Below are 17700 nucleotides of genomic sequence, written 5' to 3' on the forward strand. Positions count from 1 at the left end.
GCATTATTATTGCTTCTATTATTATTTATTAATTAACAATAATAATTATTTTTATTATTAAGATTGTAGACTACAAATATTGTTGGCTTGGTGACAAATAGCTTATATTCCTCTATTGTAAGTTGGTTAAAAAAGCGTCTAAGTATCTGCTAAATGCATGAATGTAAATGCACATATTATATATTATATGTTAAAAAAATATATATTAATAGGTTCTAACCTGTTGATGTTGAGAAAAGGTCATGTCCCTGTCTACGACCTATGTTTTTTAAAACAAAATCTGTGCATAAATGCACTACACATTATTTCCACAAGATGGCGCATTTTTCTATTGTTGCTCTTGAACTTTGTACTACATTTTACAGGTCTAGGATGTCTTCCAACATTGCTATTTCCCAATCACTCTGAGTAAAGGCTGAAGAAGTTCCTTAAACGGACTTTTAAACACCTCAGGTTACAGTCGCCATCATGCTAAGGGTCAGAGGAGTATGACATCGAGGGACATTCTCTGCTTTCTGTCCTGTAGAGCAAACCTGGTGAGTTTGAGCTTAATTCATTGAAAAAACAAAAGCTAATCTGACTGATTGCTTTGTGTTATATTGCTTTATGGCTTAAACTACATGTTGCCTTGATTGATTTAAAAGAGAAATACAGATTTTTAAGACTTTCAGGGCTATATCAAATCATCAAAAGTCTGTTCTAATCAAGTTTTATTACTATCATAAATGTCTATGCTTATTTTAAATAAACATTACTGAATGCATTTAATCATATTTTCCTCCCAGTGTTGTAGTGTACAGTGAAGTGGTGTAGTCCGTGTGGTCATGGAGGGGTTTTGGGCTGCGTTTTTCCCTGTGCTGAGGATCTGGTTCACCAGCGTGGTGGTCCTGATAATGCTCCCTGCCATGTTTGGCATCTCTCTAGGCATCACAGAGACATACATGAAGCTCCTTATCAAATCCTTAGAGGTGAGTGAGACCTGTGTTGCTATTGTTAACTATTAGAAATCAGTTTTGTTAAAGGGATAGTTCACCCAAAAATGAAAATTCTGTCATTAATTGCTCATCCTCATGTCGTTCCAAACCTGTAAGACTTTCGTTCAACTTCAGAACACAAATGAAGATCTTTTTGATGAAATCTGAGAGCTTTCTGTCCCTCCATTGACAGCTACTCAACTGACACTTTGACACTTCATGAAGTTGATAAAGAGATCATAAAACTAATCCATATGAATTGAGCAGTTTGGTCCAAAATTTTCTGAAGTGACACGATCGCTTTATATGATGAACAGATTGAATTTTATTTCACTTTTGGGTGAACTATCCTTTTAATTGTAATTAAAGCTGAAATAAAATAAAATATAAATATTAGATGAAAACTTAAACGAGATGTTGCCTTGGCAAGTAAAGGGAATACGTTTAAGTTGAAGTACTAAAATAACAGTAAAACTAAAACTGAAATATTTTTTTTAAACTAAATAAAATGACTAAATATTAAACTAAAATGGAAAAAAATTAACTACAATGAAAGCTAAAAATATAAAAGTTAGTTCAAAATATTTATAAAAGCTATAATAGTATATAAACAATACTAAAATAACACTGTTGACTAACACATAAATAACACATATTTACAGACATAAATTAGTGGCATGACCTTAAGCTTTTAATATGTATATTATATGAATTTATAAAGAAAGTATATTTTAGGCACTATATCTAGTCACATTTTCTTTTAATGACATTAAACTGTCATTATTTACTTTCTTAAAACACTGAATGTCTTAATGTGAACAATTGACAAAAATCCATGTAATCCTTAATCAAAATGTTGTAACTTCCTACACCAACTGAGATGACTTTCCTTTTCCTCACTGATGTAAGTTAAACCGTATCGATTCACATTCTGTCTGGATCCATTCTAGTATGTAACACCCAATTCTCCTCCTATCAGCTCCCAAAAGATAAAGTGTCGTGCCCTACATTTTTTTCTAAACTGTAAACGGTTTACAAAGCCATGTTGATTGTGCTTGTCACCATTTTTAATCACTCTTTATCTTTTCAAATGGTAGACCTGAAATAGTCCTGCATTAAAGTTAAAGTTCTGCTGTGGCAAATTATTTTATTAAAGCACAAATTCTCTCTGTTGAGCTTTTAAAAACTGCATATATATATAATTCATACACAACTTTGAGATGTACAGCATGACTACCTAGTCCTTGACATGTTACATCTACCAGGACGCTACACTATTGCACACACTCCCCAGGGGAAATGAAACAGTTTTGTTGACCAATGAACACTGTGGCATAATCAGATGGTACTGTACGTATTTCTTACTTCTTGAAATGTGCAGTATCATCATAAGTGATAAGTGCCCTTTGGTCTTAATGAATGGTGATTCATTATGCAAGTTTAAAGCGTAGTGTCAGAAGAAAATGGAATCATACAATATATATTAAGCTGTACTCTGTGTTTTTACAGTGGGCAACACACAGAATACAAAGAGCGAGTAGAGCAGAGGAAATACTGAAACATTCTGCATCAAATGGTGAGTTTACACACATAAGGGCTTTTCACACTGTGCTTGACCACGGGTCATCATCCTTCTAAACACCGCTTTTAACCCCGGGTAAAGGAACATTTCACACTTAAAGGTAGGGTAGGTAGGAATTTTATAAAAAACTTTTTTCCAAATTTGTTTAAACTTTCTATATATATCAATACATAATTAAAATGTAAGTACTCTAAAAAAAAAAAGAGTATAAAAATCGAGTGACTAGACCGTTTAATCTGCATTAAACACAGCTCATTATTTCCATTCGGGACGAAACAAAGGATTGGCTTAGGCGACTGTCACTCTCTCGCAACCATGGCAACCACCCTTTTGCCACAGGATCTGCCCACTTGCGCGCACCCGTTTGATTTGAGGAATTCAAGAGGCACGGAACCTAGGAATAGCAAAACAATGGCAGAGAAAGAGCAATCAAAATTCACATTACCGGCATATAGCGAAGGCAAACAAGGCAAAAAAGGAAGACAGTACTAGAAAAGGTAATGAACAAAAAGTCTCTTTATAAACAAAGAAATAAAACGCGTGTCAATATCCTCGGACCCTAGTTGCACGGCCTCTTGCACGACCTCCTCTGCTTCGCCCTCGACCCCGGACCTGTCCTCGAGCTGACGATGCGGTACTTGTCTCTGGAGTGTAGTCCTCATCAGAGTCAACAATGCTTTCATCATGGAAGCTCTTACATGCAGAACACCATATATGTTATGAATCTTACATGAAATTCATCTTCTTCACAGTGTAAATGATGGTAATGGAAAAACGTGTATCAATGCAACCTGTTTTTAGCTTTGCCTTATAGATATAACTAGCTCGTTAGCGAATCAAAACAAATATATTTTAAACTTTACCAATATCAATATGCTAGCTTGATAGTGAGTACTAAAATACATCTTATTTGTTTATATTCATAATGATAAAGTTAGATTTTTTTATTACATGTGATTCTGACATGATGTCACTACATGCACTGCGCTCCTTCCTCTCCGCTCGTCTCAGGTAAATAATGCGTCTTCAGCTCAGCGGTCAGAGTCGCGCGTTCATGTGTTTTGGGGGCGTGGCTTTGGAAGGAGCCCAGAAGGGAGGGGGTGGAGTGAATGGAAATAATGAGCTGTCTTTAAAACAGCCGTGAGAGGTCTACAGACACTCGATTTTTATACTTTCTTTTTCAGAGTACTTACATTTTAATTATGTATTGATATATAAATAAAGTTTAAACAAATTTGGAAAATAAGTTTTTTAGACAATTCCTACCTACCCTACCTTTAAGTAATTTATTAGCACTGCTTTTGCGATGTGTACCCCATCTCTGTGAAATTGGCATGGGGTGGACAGTGATGTTACAGTTCCCGAATTTTATTTGTTGTTTCTAAGGAGGGGAAATAGATACAGTGTTCATTTTAACGGCACAAACTGGCACAAATCGAACACAAGTGAATGATACCGCTTTGAGCGATTTAGATGAAATGGGGTGGAGAGTGACGTCACAGTACCCAAATTATATTTGTTATATATGCGGAAGGAAAATAGTTACAGTGTTTGTTTTAACGGCACAAACCCGAGTACAAATGAATGGCACCGGTTTGGAGTGATTTGGACGATATGGGGTGGAGAGTGTTGGGAACTTTTTCCTTCTTCAAAGCAAACCAGGAGACATTGGGATCACGTTCAAGAAGTTATTCTTTATTGAGGACTTCGCGTTGACGTGGCTACAGTTCTTCCAAAGTCTGACTAAGTGGACGTTCTCTTACAGTTTATATACATTTAGGGGCAGGAACCAAAACTTTGTGATGAGACAGGTTTAGGAACCTGTTCTAGACTGAGAGTGCTGTCCATCCTAATCCACTCAGCATATCTATTCAAATGCTGAGACCCGAGTACAGGACTGGCAGGACTCTCTTGCTAAAACACAAGCTCCAAGAGCCATTAAGAGTTTCAGTAAAACAGGACTGACCGGAGTCTTTTGCTAGAAAACTCTGATAATTTATACCTAACCTTAACATGCTAAATTCAATGTAAACCTAAATTAAACATTTTAATACATTTGTAATACAACAAGAGCGACGTCAGACAACATCCCAAAAAAATGACAAACACCAAACCAGCACAAACGTAGCACAAATGAATTTGGGGATTATTTGTTTTTATGAGGTGCCAACTTTACGGAGGTTCAAAAGCACAATAAAAGTGGTCTATATGACTTGTGTACTATATTTCAATTCAAATGTAGTATATGACAACAACTTTGAAATTCAAAAGTCAGAGTTGTTGACGGGACATCATTGAAGCAAAATGCGAATGAATAATGACTTAAATATCAGTCTGCTTGTCATTTTATTAGGATTATTGAGTATTTCTGCATTTCTTTCAATGGAAAAAGAGTTTCTGTCTTTTCTATATCATTCCTCAGGTTCTTGTAAACGTGGACATCTTTTATGTCTTTTAGTTTAGCCGCATGATGGCTGTTTTCCAAGACGCAAGCAGAGCTTTGAGATCTCTTGGGTTCTCAGCTTATCTGTCTACTCAAACAATCACGTGTTACACAATGATTACAGTTGCTCTTGCTCTCTCACACATTCATGATGGACTTTAGTCTGTCTTTATCAGTTACACCTTCCATTTGATTTATCAATGCTCTTTATCAATACCTCACTGATCTTCACTGATTAATCGACATCTAAGCTGATGGAAGCGTTACTGATTATACCCAGTTATAAAGCGTCTGACTGTGTCTTGTTTAAATGTGTTTCTTAATATGGCACAGAATGGGCACTGTGTTCACTGTGCTTACGTACATTAAAGAGAAAAGTCTGTCATCATTTACTCACCCTCATTTTGCTACAAAAACGTGTGACTTTATTTCTTCCCTAGAATAGAAAAAAAAGAGAGATGTTCACGTTGTTCTTGGAAAGTGGAAAGTGAATGGACACAAACAGTAAAGACATTTATAATGTTACAAAAGATTTCTATTTCAAATAAATGATGTACTTTTGAACTTTCTATGCATCTAAATAAAAAAATGCATCACGGTTTCCACAAAAATATTGAAAAAAAAGTTTTCAATATTGATAATAAGAAATGTTTCTTGTTCAACAAATCATCATATTAAAATGATTTCCGAAGGATCATGTGACACTGAAGACACATGATTAAATTAACACATGACGCATAAATTACACTTTAAAATATATTCAAATCGAAACAAGTTATTTTAAATTGTAATAATATTTCACAATATTACAGTTTGATCATTGTTGAGCCTTTCATTCTAAAGTTAACCAGGACTTTTGTGTGTGTGACTCAGGTTTGATTCAGCGGGATAATTCCTCTTTGGAGCAGGAGATTGAGGAGTTACGTCGGAACAGGCCAAAGTCGGCCGAGCGCGGAGACTTCACTCTGAGCGACGTCCTGTACTTCACCAAGACGGGCATCGAGAGCATAGTGGAAGACGACGTCACGCAGAGATTCACCTCAGAGGAGCTGGTGTCCTGGAACCTCCTCACCAGAACCAACAACAACTTCCAGTACATCTCTCTCAGGCTCACTGTACTGTGGGGGGTTGGCTTGGTTGTGAGATACAGCATATTGCTTCCTCTACGGTAGTGTACCAGTTCAGTAATGCTTTATACCTAGTACATTAGTGTTCAAAAGTTTGGGGTTTCAAGAAATTAATACTTTTTTCAGCAAGGAAAAAGCTTTCTATTCATCAAAGAATCCTGAACAAAAATATATTTATATCACAGTTTCACAACTGGTTTCAACATTGATAATAATCAGAAATGTTTCTTGAGCAGCAAATCAGCATATTAGAGTGATTTCTGAAGGATCATGTGACACTGAAGACTGGCGTAATGATGCCGAAAATTCAGCTTTAATCACAGGAATAAATTACATTTTAAAACATATACTAAAATAGAAAACAGTTTAACAGAAAACAGACATATTTTACAATATTACTGTTTTTACTGTATTTGTTTGATCAAATAAATTCATTCTTGGGGAACAGATAATACTTCTTTCAAAAACAATAAAAAATCTTACAGACTATAATCTTTTGAATGGTAGTGTACATTAGTTAGATTAGGTGCTTTGTTCTTTTGTTGGCAGTATATTTGTTGTTAAAAAGTAATCTGATTTAATTCAGTCAAATTCAGTTGTCATGTGTCAAAAAAAAGTTTTATAGTATAAATGGTATAGTGCATCTTTTTCATGCATCTGCTCTTCTGTTGTTGTCTCAGGGTTACACTGGCAACTATAGGGTTAAGCTGGTTGGTAATTGGCACAACAATGGTGGGATTCCTCCCTAATTTCAGGTAATGCTTTGGTTATGTTATCAGCCCTACAAATGCTTGAATTATTCATGATTGCACTTAATCAAGTTGACGTCACTTAATGCTGAAGAGATCAGCATTATATTATGTTCCCAGACTATATTATGTTTTGGACACTGGTGTCTCCAACGTGAGATAATGGTGTGCTGGTCTCCACTAGGCTTCTTAACCACAAAACTTGTGAACAAATGTCTAAATTTGCTAGACTACTTAGCCAACAAAGAATATTTCTTCATTATTCAACTCATCCTGAGGCATCTACACCGCTTGGATGCTGAGAAAATCATAAGCTGTTATTGCAGTTTTCAAGGCTTCGCTATTTTCACCAGTGGGATTATTTTAAAGAAATTTTCAAAGCCAAGCACATGTCTTTAATGCAATATAGTCTCAGTGGGCTTGATGAACAGATCAAATCTACTTCTCTCCCAAAACATTTGATGAGTGGGTAATGATTATGGGTAAACAGTTGAGACATTGAATGATCAAATCTGCATTGATATCAATGATTTACACACACAAAACAAGTTTTTAAATATATCATACAAATCATTTTATCATTTATATTTATATATAATTTTATTCCTTGTAATGCTATTAAAATTTAATAAAGCAATTTACATCAATCTGTTTATTTAGACAAATGTATTCATTTACATGTAAATGACAAATGTCTATGCAGAATGGTGAAAAATGCACTCATAGTAAAACACCTGTTGAGCTCATTTATTCATAGTCTTTTCCTTTGTGTCCATTAAAGTGTTATTTAGTCCTTATTATATTCATTACAAACCTTTGTTGTTTCAGAGTGAAGGGTTGGTTGAGTGAACTTGTCCACGTGATGTGCTACAGGATCTGTGCCAGAGGCCTTTCAGCTACGATTCACTACCACAACAAGTGAGTTCAAGGCTCCATTTGACAACAACCTGTCTAATCAAGTAACAATTATATGGTTTAGACGTGTACAGTCACACTGTGGCTCTGTTCTAAAAACCTGTCGAGCTGTTTTGTTGTCTACTTTCTACATAGTCAGCTGCCTTCTAAAGGGGCGATCACACCACACTTTTCGTTCCATTGACTTCCATTCATACTCAAGCGAATGTTGGAGACAGGAAACACAAGCTCATGTGAAGATGTTTCTCATTTCGCTGCATTCAATTTTGGTAAACTCTGACCTGCAAATTCGAATCACTTGAAGAGGTCTGATTAATAGAAGATTGATACGTCATGATCTCATAGCCGAATTTTAAAAATGCAAAATTTAAAGGGGTTATATTTAGAATTCAGAAACCCTTGTTATTAGCGACACCAGTGGTCGTTAGGTGAACTGCAGCCAGTTCATGCTCATGCCCACACACACGTAACACACAAGAGACTGAACATGATTTAATTCCCCCATATACTCACGGCGAATTCTTTTTTTTCCATTCTTTGCTTAGACCATTCATCTCCATGAGAGCACATGTACCCAAATTAGATGCTGCCATCTTTGCTTCATGTGCATTTCAAGAGACATTTTTAGCCAATCACCTGAGCTGTAAATGTCATGTGGCTGATCACTCTCTTTGAACTCCTTGCAGATGACACTGAGTAAACATCTACTATAATATAATGTTGTTTTCATGTTGCTTGCCTATTTATATTTTTGTAAAAGTTCAATGACTACTTTGGAATGGCTGTCAGTGGAGAAAACTGCTTTTTTATGCCCATAATGGGTGTAGTTGCAGCATTTACCACCAGGGCCTAGTTGACGAACATCTGTATCAAATGTGTAAATTAAATGAGTCTAACTGTGTAATGCTAATTCTTTTTTTCAGACAGAACAGACCTAAGAGAGGAGGCATTTGTGTGGCTAATCACACTTCGCCAATTGATGTCGTTATTCTGGCTAATGACGGCTGTTACGCCATGGTGAGTGAGACAGAATTAACACTTTAGTGCAGTGGTTCTTAAACCTTCTTTCACATTTTGTCCGCGTTTACGATGGATGTAAGAACCAATCATCTTCTCTTTTATTTGCATATAGCGCTCAGGCCTGCAGTTATATCTGCATGGGGTATACGAATGGGGTAGAATTTTTAATGAATATAAGTTGTATGAATATGACTCTGCTTTTCACATTAAGCAAATGGTACATTATGTGCTTTTTGGAGCTTGATATTTACAGTCACCAATCTCTCATTCTTGTGTATAACACATAAAAAAGTCATAGGAGTTTGGAGGGACACAAATACTTTTGGCAAAAGTAGCCAGTATAAACATATTATTTATTTTTGAGAAATTGTAAAAGTCATTTTAAAATACCTTAAATGTTTTGTTATGTATTTTATTTTCAACAAAAATTATTTATCCAGTAAAAATTCTTTTTCATTATTCATCATATGAATATTTGATGTAATTTGCATAATTATTCGTTATTTTCCTGTTTATTGCTGTGAACCAATCTGTATTGGATAAAGCGCTAAATAAATAGAGGTGACTTGACTTGGTTAAAACTATATATATATATATAAAGAAAATATAGAAGATTAATGTTTTTCAATAATAACATAACTGTTAATATTGTGGGCTATTGTGTTTGTTTCATTTGTCAGTATCAGCTAAATTAATTCATGTAAATAATGTGGGTTTTTTCATTATTAAATGTTTTTTTTGTGTGTGTGTGTGTGTGTGTGTGTGTATGTGTCACCAAAATCATTTTAGAACCGCCACTTTAGTCACATAGGAATTAATTCTCTGAATGATTAGCACTTTGTTCCAAAAGTGAAATGTTGTGAATAGACTCGTTTTCTCTCTCTAACAGGTTGGGCAGGTTCATGGAGGTTTAATGGGAGTTGTCCAGCGCGCTATGGAGCGGTCTTGCCCTCATATCTGGTTTGAGAGAGCAGAGATGAGAGACCGCCACCTAGTGACGCAAAGGTAAAACAACAATAACAATGTTCTATTATTGTTAATCAAGTTCAAAGCACTACAAGCTTTTCGTGATTTTCAAACTGTCTACATCTATTTCATTTCATCTTTCCTCTTCGTAAAACTGCATATATGCGTAAACAAATGGATATATTTCTCTACATACTCTAGAGACAAAATACCTCCCTGTTTCATGCTGGGTCATGTCTCTCTGCTATGTGCCTCACAGCACAACAGAAACACGTTTATTTAATAACACACAGTGTTCTGACATGCATTGACGACTCAAGCAGTATTGGAAATTACACGCACACAAATATATTTTCATGCATAATGGTATCTAATGTAGGCAACAATTCAATATTATTTATGCACAGTGATCTCATTGAGGTTTGTTGTCAGTCTGTTTCCTTGTGGGCTCAGATAATGCCGTTTTAAAGCAAGTTAGTTCAGTCCATGGCCATTTCGGTGGCGCCCCAGGCAGCTATTTTACAGTCGTGTCAGTACAGCTCCAGTTTCTTGAATGAGAATTCCCAAAATTATTTGGACTAACTATATTTCATATTTTAAACTTATTTTAAATAGTCAATCGAATCGGACAGCAATGATATATATATAGCGTTGCTACGGATTGCTATGGCCCTCCGCCTCCCTCAAAGAGAAATCAGAGCGCCAGAGCGCAATCATACCCCCTTCCCCACAACCAGGGGCAATTCTAGGATGTCGGTATTAAGGGGGCTCAGCCCCAATGAGGGCATGATTTAAGGAAAAAAAAAAAAATTATATGTTGTTTGGATACTAGGGTAGGCATGAACAATACAGTAGGTTCTACACTACCTATCAAGTCAATCCCTGAATATTGAATTAATTTCGAATCATTTTACATAACCAGCTAATATTCATTAAGAATATAGACAAACTTTATATAACTGTATTTGTCTAGATTGGCAAGATAAAAAAAATATAGGGTGGGTAAATTATTACTATTTTTCAACAGTTTTAAACACTTATGCAGTTAAATTAACTTTAACAAAGATCATTACATTTCTCATTTTCATTCATGGAGATGACATGGAAAATGTGCCATGCTTTAGTGCAGGATTTCTGTCACCTGGTGGAAAACACACTTTTAACCTGAAAATGATATGAAATTACCAATATAACCAGTAACCAGGCTGAGGAGGAAAGTATGAAGGAGAGTACTAAAGTATGAAGTATAGCAAGAGTAGGAAAAGTCACAAAGTCTAATGCCATTTAGATGAAAGGTATTTCATTCAAATAAATAAATAAGCCTACTGTAGCTTTTACAGTGGATAGGAAACCGTCTTCCCATACACAGAAGAAATATATTTGAAATATATTTTCAGGATATATTTTGGAATATATGCAAATATTTGAAATTGGCCCAATAAATATATTTCATACTTATATTTCATATATTTTTGTTATATTTCAGAATATATTTCAATGTATTTGGAAATATATGCCACATATATTTTTGACACTTTTGGGGACCCATACAGAAAAAAATACATTGAAATATATTCTGAAATATAACAAAAATATATGAATATATATAAGTATGAAATATATTTATTGGGCCAATTTCAAATATTTGCATATATTCCAAAATATATCCTGAAAATATATTTCTTTTGTGTATGGGTTATATTGCTTCCGCATCATATTATATATAAACTGTGCCGAGGTCATAATCCGTCTCTGGGTGGAGCTATTGCACATGCGTCAGTCTCAGGAAACTGTGCCATTTGTGCCCCATTTGCATCACACTGGTGATTAAATTAACAGGAAACTGAACTTAGTCACATTACATGAAAGATTTATCTCTGTTTAGCATAAGGCAAAAGAAAAGTTCATTTTATTTTTTTGTCTAAATATCAGACGTTTGCCATTCATCACCATTACATTTAAACCTAGAATAAAAAAGAAAATACATTTTCACAAATATTTTTGTTTGTTTTTTCCATCACTTTCTATTAATATCAGTGAAATTCTGCTTTTAAATTGAATCTATATCAAATGTATATCATATTATATTTGAGATAGTGACATTATCTTTAGGGTTAGATCATAATTAAATGAAATTCTATTAGGGATAATAATGAAATATGATTGAATATTTATAGATATGTATGTATGTGTGTATCTATTAAAAATAATTATTTAATTTCTTACATCCGCCATGTTACGTTTTCTTTAATTTATCAATTTTTCATGCATATTTCCACGAGTATCCTGTCTCCTCCTCATATTGTCTCTTGTTAACATAATGGTCTGCTCATCTTTCTTGTTTTCTCATCCTTCACAGGTTAAGAGATCACGTAAATGACAAAACAAAGCTGCCAATACTCATCTTCCCTGAGGGTAAGTGCATAATAATAGCGAGGAACATTGTATTTCAGGTCCTGCTGAGCACAGTTGTTTCTAAAGCCTCTTAAGGTTGAAGTCTAATGCTTGCACCTGGTTGTCCTGCAGGAACTTGCATCAATAATACATCAGTAATGATGTTTAAAAAGGGAAGTTTTGAAATTGGAGGAACTATTTACCCCGTGGCTATAAAGGTAATATATCAGTACTTGTCTTTTATGCACATTGCCCATTATAAAGTGAATTATAATGTTATGGGGTCATATAATGTTATTTTAGTATCACTGAGATATTATTATAGTTTTAATTAATATTTTGAATTTATATATATATATATATATATATATATATATATATATATATATATATATATGTATATATATATATATATATATATATATATATATGTTTCAGTATCATTTTAATTTTGAATAAAGTTTTAATAATTTTGTTGAATGTTTTTGAATTTTTTTTTAATGTCTGTATTTTTATTTTATTTTTACTACATCAAGTTAAGCTAAATGAAAATGAGAAATCTTGCCTTAATATATATTTACACACACAGAGAGAGACAAACACACACACAAATATATATAATTTATGTATACTTTTTGATAATTTAATTTATTTAATATATAAAATAATTCCTGTAGCATAATACAAATAACTACATTTGATAAATTAAATAATTTATCATTAAATAACACCTACTGTTTCACACACAATTTAAAATAAATTGGTAGTATACAGTTTCAATTCCAACAGAGTACTGTGTTTTGGTCACATGTTGCAATAATCTTCATAGTGTGTGTTTGTGTTTCGGCCTACTGTGACCCTCATGCAATGTCTGTGTGTGTTATATATAGTACGACCCTCAGTTTGGAGATGCATTTTGGAACAGCAGCAAATATAGCATGGTGAGCTATTTGCTGCGGATGATGACGAGCTGGGCGATAGTGTGTAACGTCTGGTATCTGCCTCCAATGACACAGCAGGTGAGAGATCAAGCAGAAAATTATAAAGTAGCTGTCATCAGCTCCACAACTAGTGAACTAGCAGCATTTTTGTGTCACGATGTTGATGCGATTGATAACATCCTCACTGACTCATTTCCTGTGTGCACAGGAAGGGGAGGATGCTGTGCAGTTTGCCAACAGGGTGAAATCAACCATTGCACAACAAGGAGGTTTAGTGGACTTGGCCTGGTGTGTAAATGAGTTTTTCTTCAGCTGCCTTCCTAAATTAATTAAAGAAGCTATATTATGTCTTAATTTTGTGGTCTACGATATATGTTTTCATGCTTGAATGTTCAAAAAACAATATTTTTCACATATTTGACATTGTTGCAGCACCTCTCTTTCCAGTCTGTCAGTAATGCTCTCTTTAGTTCCTGCCTCTCCTTTCTAAAAACACAGTGTGCTCTGATTGGTCGACTGGATCAGTGTGTTTTGAGTGGTTAACTGCGAGTTTCAACACACTACTAGCAATTCAATCAGGCCCCGCCCCTTTGCTTTGCTTATGAATTATTTAAAAAAGGAATATTATGACATGATTGTTTCTGGAAGTAAACTCAAGACTACAATGGAGACGTTTCAGGGAGTTCGAAACAGTGACACTGATATAGAGAATAACTCTCTTTGGAGTGACTTTGTGCTTCGTAACTTTGCAGACCTTTTTCATGCTCAAACAGCAACATTACACACTAAAGAAAGTTAAAAATGTAAAAATAAAAAACCCGTAATAGGTCCTCTTTAAAGGTTTATGAATTTGTGTGTTTTTCTGTGTGTTTCTCAGGGATGGGGGTCTGAAGAGGGCAAAGGTGAAGGATTCGCTCAAGGAACAACAGCAGAAGAAGTACAGCCACATGGTGGTGGGCGATGACAGCAGTGACTGAACACACACACACCAATGATCAGAGGGCTTGATATTCTCATTCACCTATCACTGGAAATGTTAACTTGTTGATGAACGAACAGGAGGGACTTTTTATACTACTGCTGCTATAATACAGATTAAATATGTTTATAAATTGAGTTAGAAAATAAATGGAAATAAAAAATGTTTTTATTGCAAATGCTATAGATCCCAGTGTCATATGGGCTACACTGCTTTTCTGTGAAGAGTTTTATTTGAGTGAAAAAGCTTTTGTGTCTTATTGATACCAGTTTTTGAAAGTTCATTTTTGAAATTCAGAATATGTAAAAAGGACAAAATCGTAAATGCATGATTGGGGTTAATATTCAGTTCAGTGTATGCTAATTTATTTCTCAAATAAACTTTTGTGCTTTTTTGTAAAGTTTTGTTCTTGTCAGATATGTCTACTATCGTGATTATTGGCTGGGGGACTCAGGGTCTCCACAGTCATGCTGGAAATATCAGGGATAAAGGGCAAATTTGTGAAATATATTTTTATTATATAATTAAAAACATTCTAGTTATGCTCAGCTGTAAATTATTTCATTTGCTAGATGTTGTTTTTTGTGAGAGCAATCTTTGTAAAAAGGTTATTTTTAAATACCTATATGATCACAAATACTAGAAAATTCATGGAAATTCTCAAAAAACAAAACGTGATTTTTTCATTTGTGATCAGGTATATGTATACTTGAGAAAAAAGTACTCATAATTGTAGTTTTTATTAATTGCTTTGTTGTAATTGGTAAATTTTCAAAACACAACAGATCATAAAACGTGCACTTTTTCAAACATTTCACCATATTTCCAATTGTGTTGATACAATACACAAAATCACAAAGTATCCTTTTCACTAAGTGATACATCTATATAAATGTTTCACTCACAGTATACCTTTCATAAAGGTCCTCTTACTATCAAACATTTGATTTGCATCTCTTCTCGTTCGGTTTAATCCAACTGAACTTAATAATCATTTAGTAGATTTCTATATTGAGTCTATAGACATAGTTTCTATAATTTTTTTTTGCAATTTCCAATATGGATAACCAAATGTAATGAATTATTTTTTACATAAGTGATTTATCTTGATAGCCAAAGTCATATTGATCAGGAATCCTGAATTCAGTTCTCTTTCACAGTTTATAGCGCTTGCATGGTCAAATACACACACAGTTTTAGAGGTGTTGCTGGTGTCTGGCTGTGTTTTATGACACTGATCTGCTCCATTTGCTCTTATTTGTCACACTTTCTCTGTGAGAGCAGTCAAATAGAATGAAAACAAGCACCATATTTCTATATACTGTAGCTGTGGTTGCATTTAATCTGCTAGTGCTGATTACAAACCCTTGTTGCACACAGAATGTAACTTGCAAATTTAATAAAACACCCATTCAGTCTTGATTTGAAATGAAATATAAATTTAGACAGAATTTTTCATGCATAATAATTATTTTCAAACCTGCACTTATGAAATGATGATGAACAGTGTTGGTTAATGCAATAGAAAATGTACCAGTAGGTAATGCAGATTTAGTTGTCACCAAAGTCTTATTAAATAGAGGAAAATATTCAGGAAAAAATAAACAATATTAAAGAAATAAAAATAATACTGATAATACAACATATGGCATGTACATTTGCATTTCCCAGCGAGTTTAATACACTGAAATGATTATGACTGGCAAAAGATTACCAGTGAGGTAATTCTGAAGTGATGTTATAATAATAATACATTTTATTTATATTGCGCTTTACTTATACCCAAAGCGCATAATTGTGTTATGTTATAGCACAATGCATGTGGAGGATTTTTTGGACAAAGGCTTTTCTTCAGCATCTGCCCCATTCGTGTGTTTAATAGCCCCTTTTTGTGGATCAGGAACTACACACACAGAAACATACATCAACATTACAAACATTTGATCAGTTTAGGATTCATTTTTTATTTAGCTAAATAATCTCAATGTTTTTGACATCTTACCTTGTGTGGAACCACCCACACGATCCTTCGGTAGAGCTCGGTCATTAATTGCATTCTGGATAAAGAAGACATGGTCATTATAATTGCACAATACACACACACACATACACAAGTAGCTCAAACAACTCATATTGGACCGTGACAGCTTCAATCCTCATCATTCAATTCAAATGATAACAGAATTATATATTTTGTCTGAATTATTTCTTTAATGTTTGTAACGTACCATCAAAGACTTTTCCATCATCAATCTTTTTTCTTTGGGAAGGCTTCTGTAATACCTGTGAATGGGCAGACTCTCATTTACAGAACCAGTCTGCCAAATTTGATTATAATGGGGAAAAAAATGGTTAATGCTTTAAAAATGTGTGCATAAGCTTAACTCACTCCTTCAAATAGGAATCTTGCATCCCATCATCAGCATCTGTAGCACGAGGAGAATTGGGCATCTCTACAGCTACAACACAACACAACACACTACTCACAATCACAATGTGTAACGTTATATTCTTTTACACCAAGAGTAAGACCAACATACAGCACACAAGCTGGCCCTGAACTAATATATCAATTGTTAAAATTTAAATTATGTAAGCAATAAGGTACAAGAGGCTGTGCTGTATCGAAATGACTCAAACTTGTGAACACAGAAAAGCAAGACGCAACTGACAAATGACTAGGGCACGGGGAAACCCCTTAACTGTTTAAAGGACAACATATCGTAGCGGACATTCAAACTGATTTTTTTTATTATGAATATATCACTGACCTGAAGGAAAATGCTATGTCTACTGTAAATGCAGGTACACTCGCTTACTCGATCTCTCACAATACTCTACTCAAGCTTCAATGAACAATATCAATGAGATCAAATATGTTTAAGTTGCTAAGAGTGGTTGCTAAGGGTGTTGTGTAGTGATACATAGAACCGTTGAGTGAAGCGGGTTTTATCGTGAATAAAACCTGAATAAAACACAGCTATTGACCGATCAGAATCATATGGGAACTAACCGTTTTATAAACATTGTTTATAACAATAGATAGATAGATAGATAGATAGATAGATAGATAGATAGATAGATAGATAGATAGATAGATAGATAGATAGATATGGATGGATGGATGGATATATTTGGATAAACTGATAGATAGATAGATAGATAGATAGATAGATAGATAGATAGATAGATAGATAGATAGATAGATAGATAGATAGATAGACAGACAGATAGATAGATAGATAGATAGATAGATAGATAGATATGGATGGATGGATATATATAGTTGGATAAACTGATAGATAGATAGATAGATAGATAGATAGATAGATAGATAGATAGATAGATAGATGGGATGGATGGATGGATATAAGTTATAGTTGGACAATCTGATAGATAGATAGATAGATAGATAGATAGATAGATAGATAGATAGATAGATAGATAGATAGATGGATATATTTGGATAAACTGATAGATAGATAGATAGATAGATAGATAGATAGATAGATAGATAGATAGATAGATAGATAGATATATAGATAGATAGATAGATAGATAGATAGATAGATGGATATATATAGTTGGATAAACTGATAGATAGATAGAT

General features: G+C 34.1%; 1 protein-coding gene across 1 annotated transcript in view; it reads left to right on the forward strand.

Moving 5' to 3' along the window:
* agpat9l (1-acylglycerol-3-phosphate O-acyltransferase 9, like) overlaps window positions 1–14490 on the forward strand; it is a 28929-nt gene extending 14439 nt beyond the window's left edge. Inside the window, exons 2-14 of the mRNA XM_084115428.1 lie at window positions 366–536; window positions 786–968; window positions 2484–2550; window positions 5873–6167; window positions 6807–6881; window positions 7704–7793; window positions 8714–8807; window positions 9700–9815; window positions 12136–12191; window positions 12303–12388; window positions 13061–13189; window positions 13320–13399; window positions 13989–14490. Coding sequence (XP_083971554.1) covers window positions 825–968; window positions 2484–2550; window positions 5873–6167; window positions 6807–6881; window positions 7704–7793; window positions 8714–8807; window positions 9700–9815; window positions 12136–12191; window positions 12303–12388; window positions 13061–13189; window positions 13320–13399; window positions 13989–14088 — 1332 coding nt within the window. The 5' untranslated portion in view covers window positions 366–536; window positions 786–824 and the 3' untranslated portion in view covers window positions 14089–14490. The remainder of the gene's footprint in view (window positions 1–365; window positions 537–785; window positions 969–2483; window positions 2551–5872; window positions 6168–6806; window positions 6882–7703; window positions 7794–8713; window positions 8808–9699; window positions 9816–12135; window positions 12192–12302; window positions 12389–13060; window positions 13190–13319; window positions 13400–13988) is intronic.
* Window positions 14491–17700: the final 3210 nt, after the last annotated feature.

This window comes from Abramis brama, assembly GCF_963993115.1.
Source record: "Abramis brama genome assembly, chromosome: 5".
NCBI lineage: Eukaryota > Metazoa > Chordata > Actinopteri > Cypriniformes > Leuciscidae > Abramis > Abramis brama.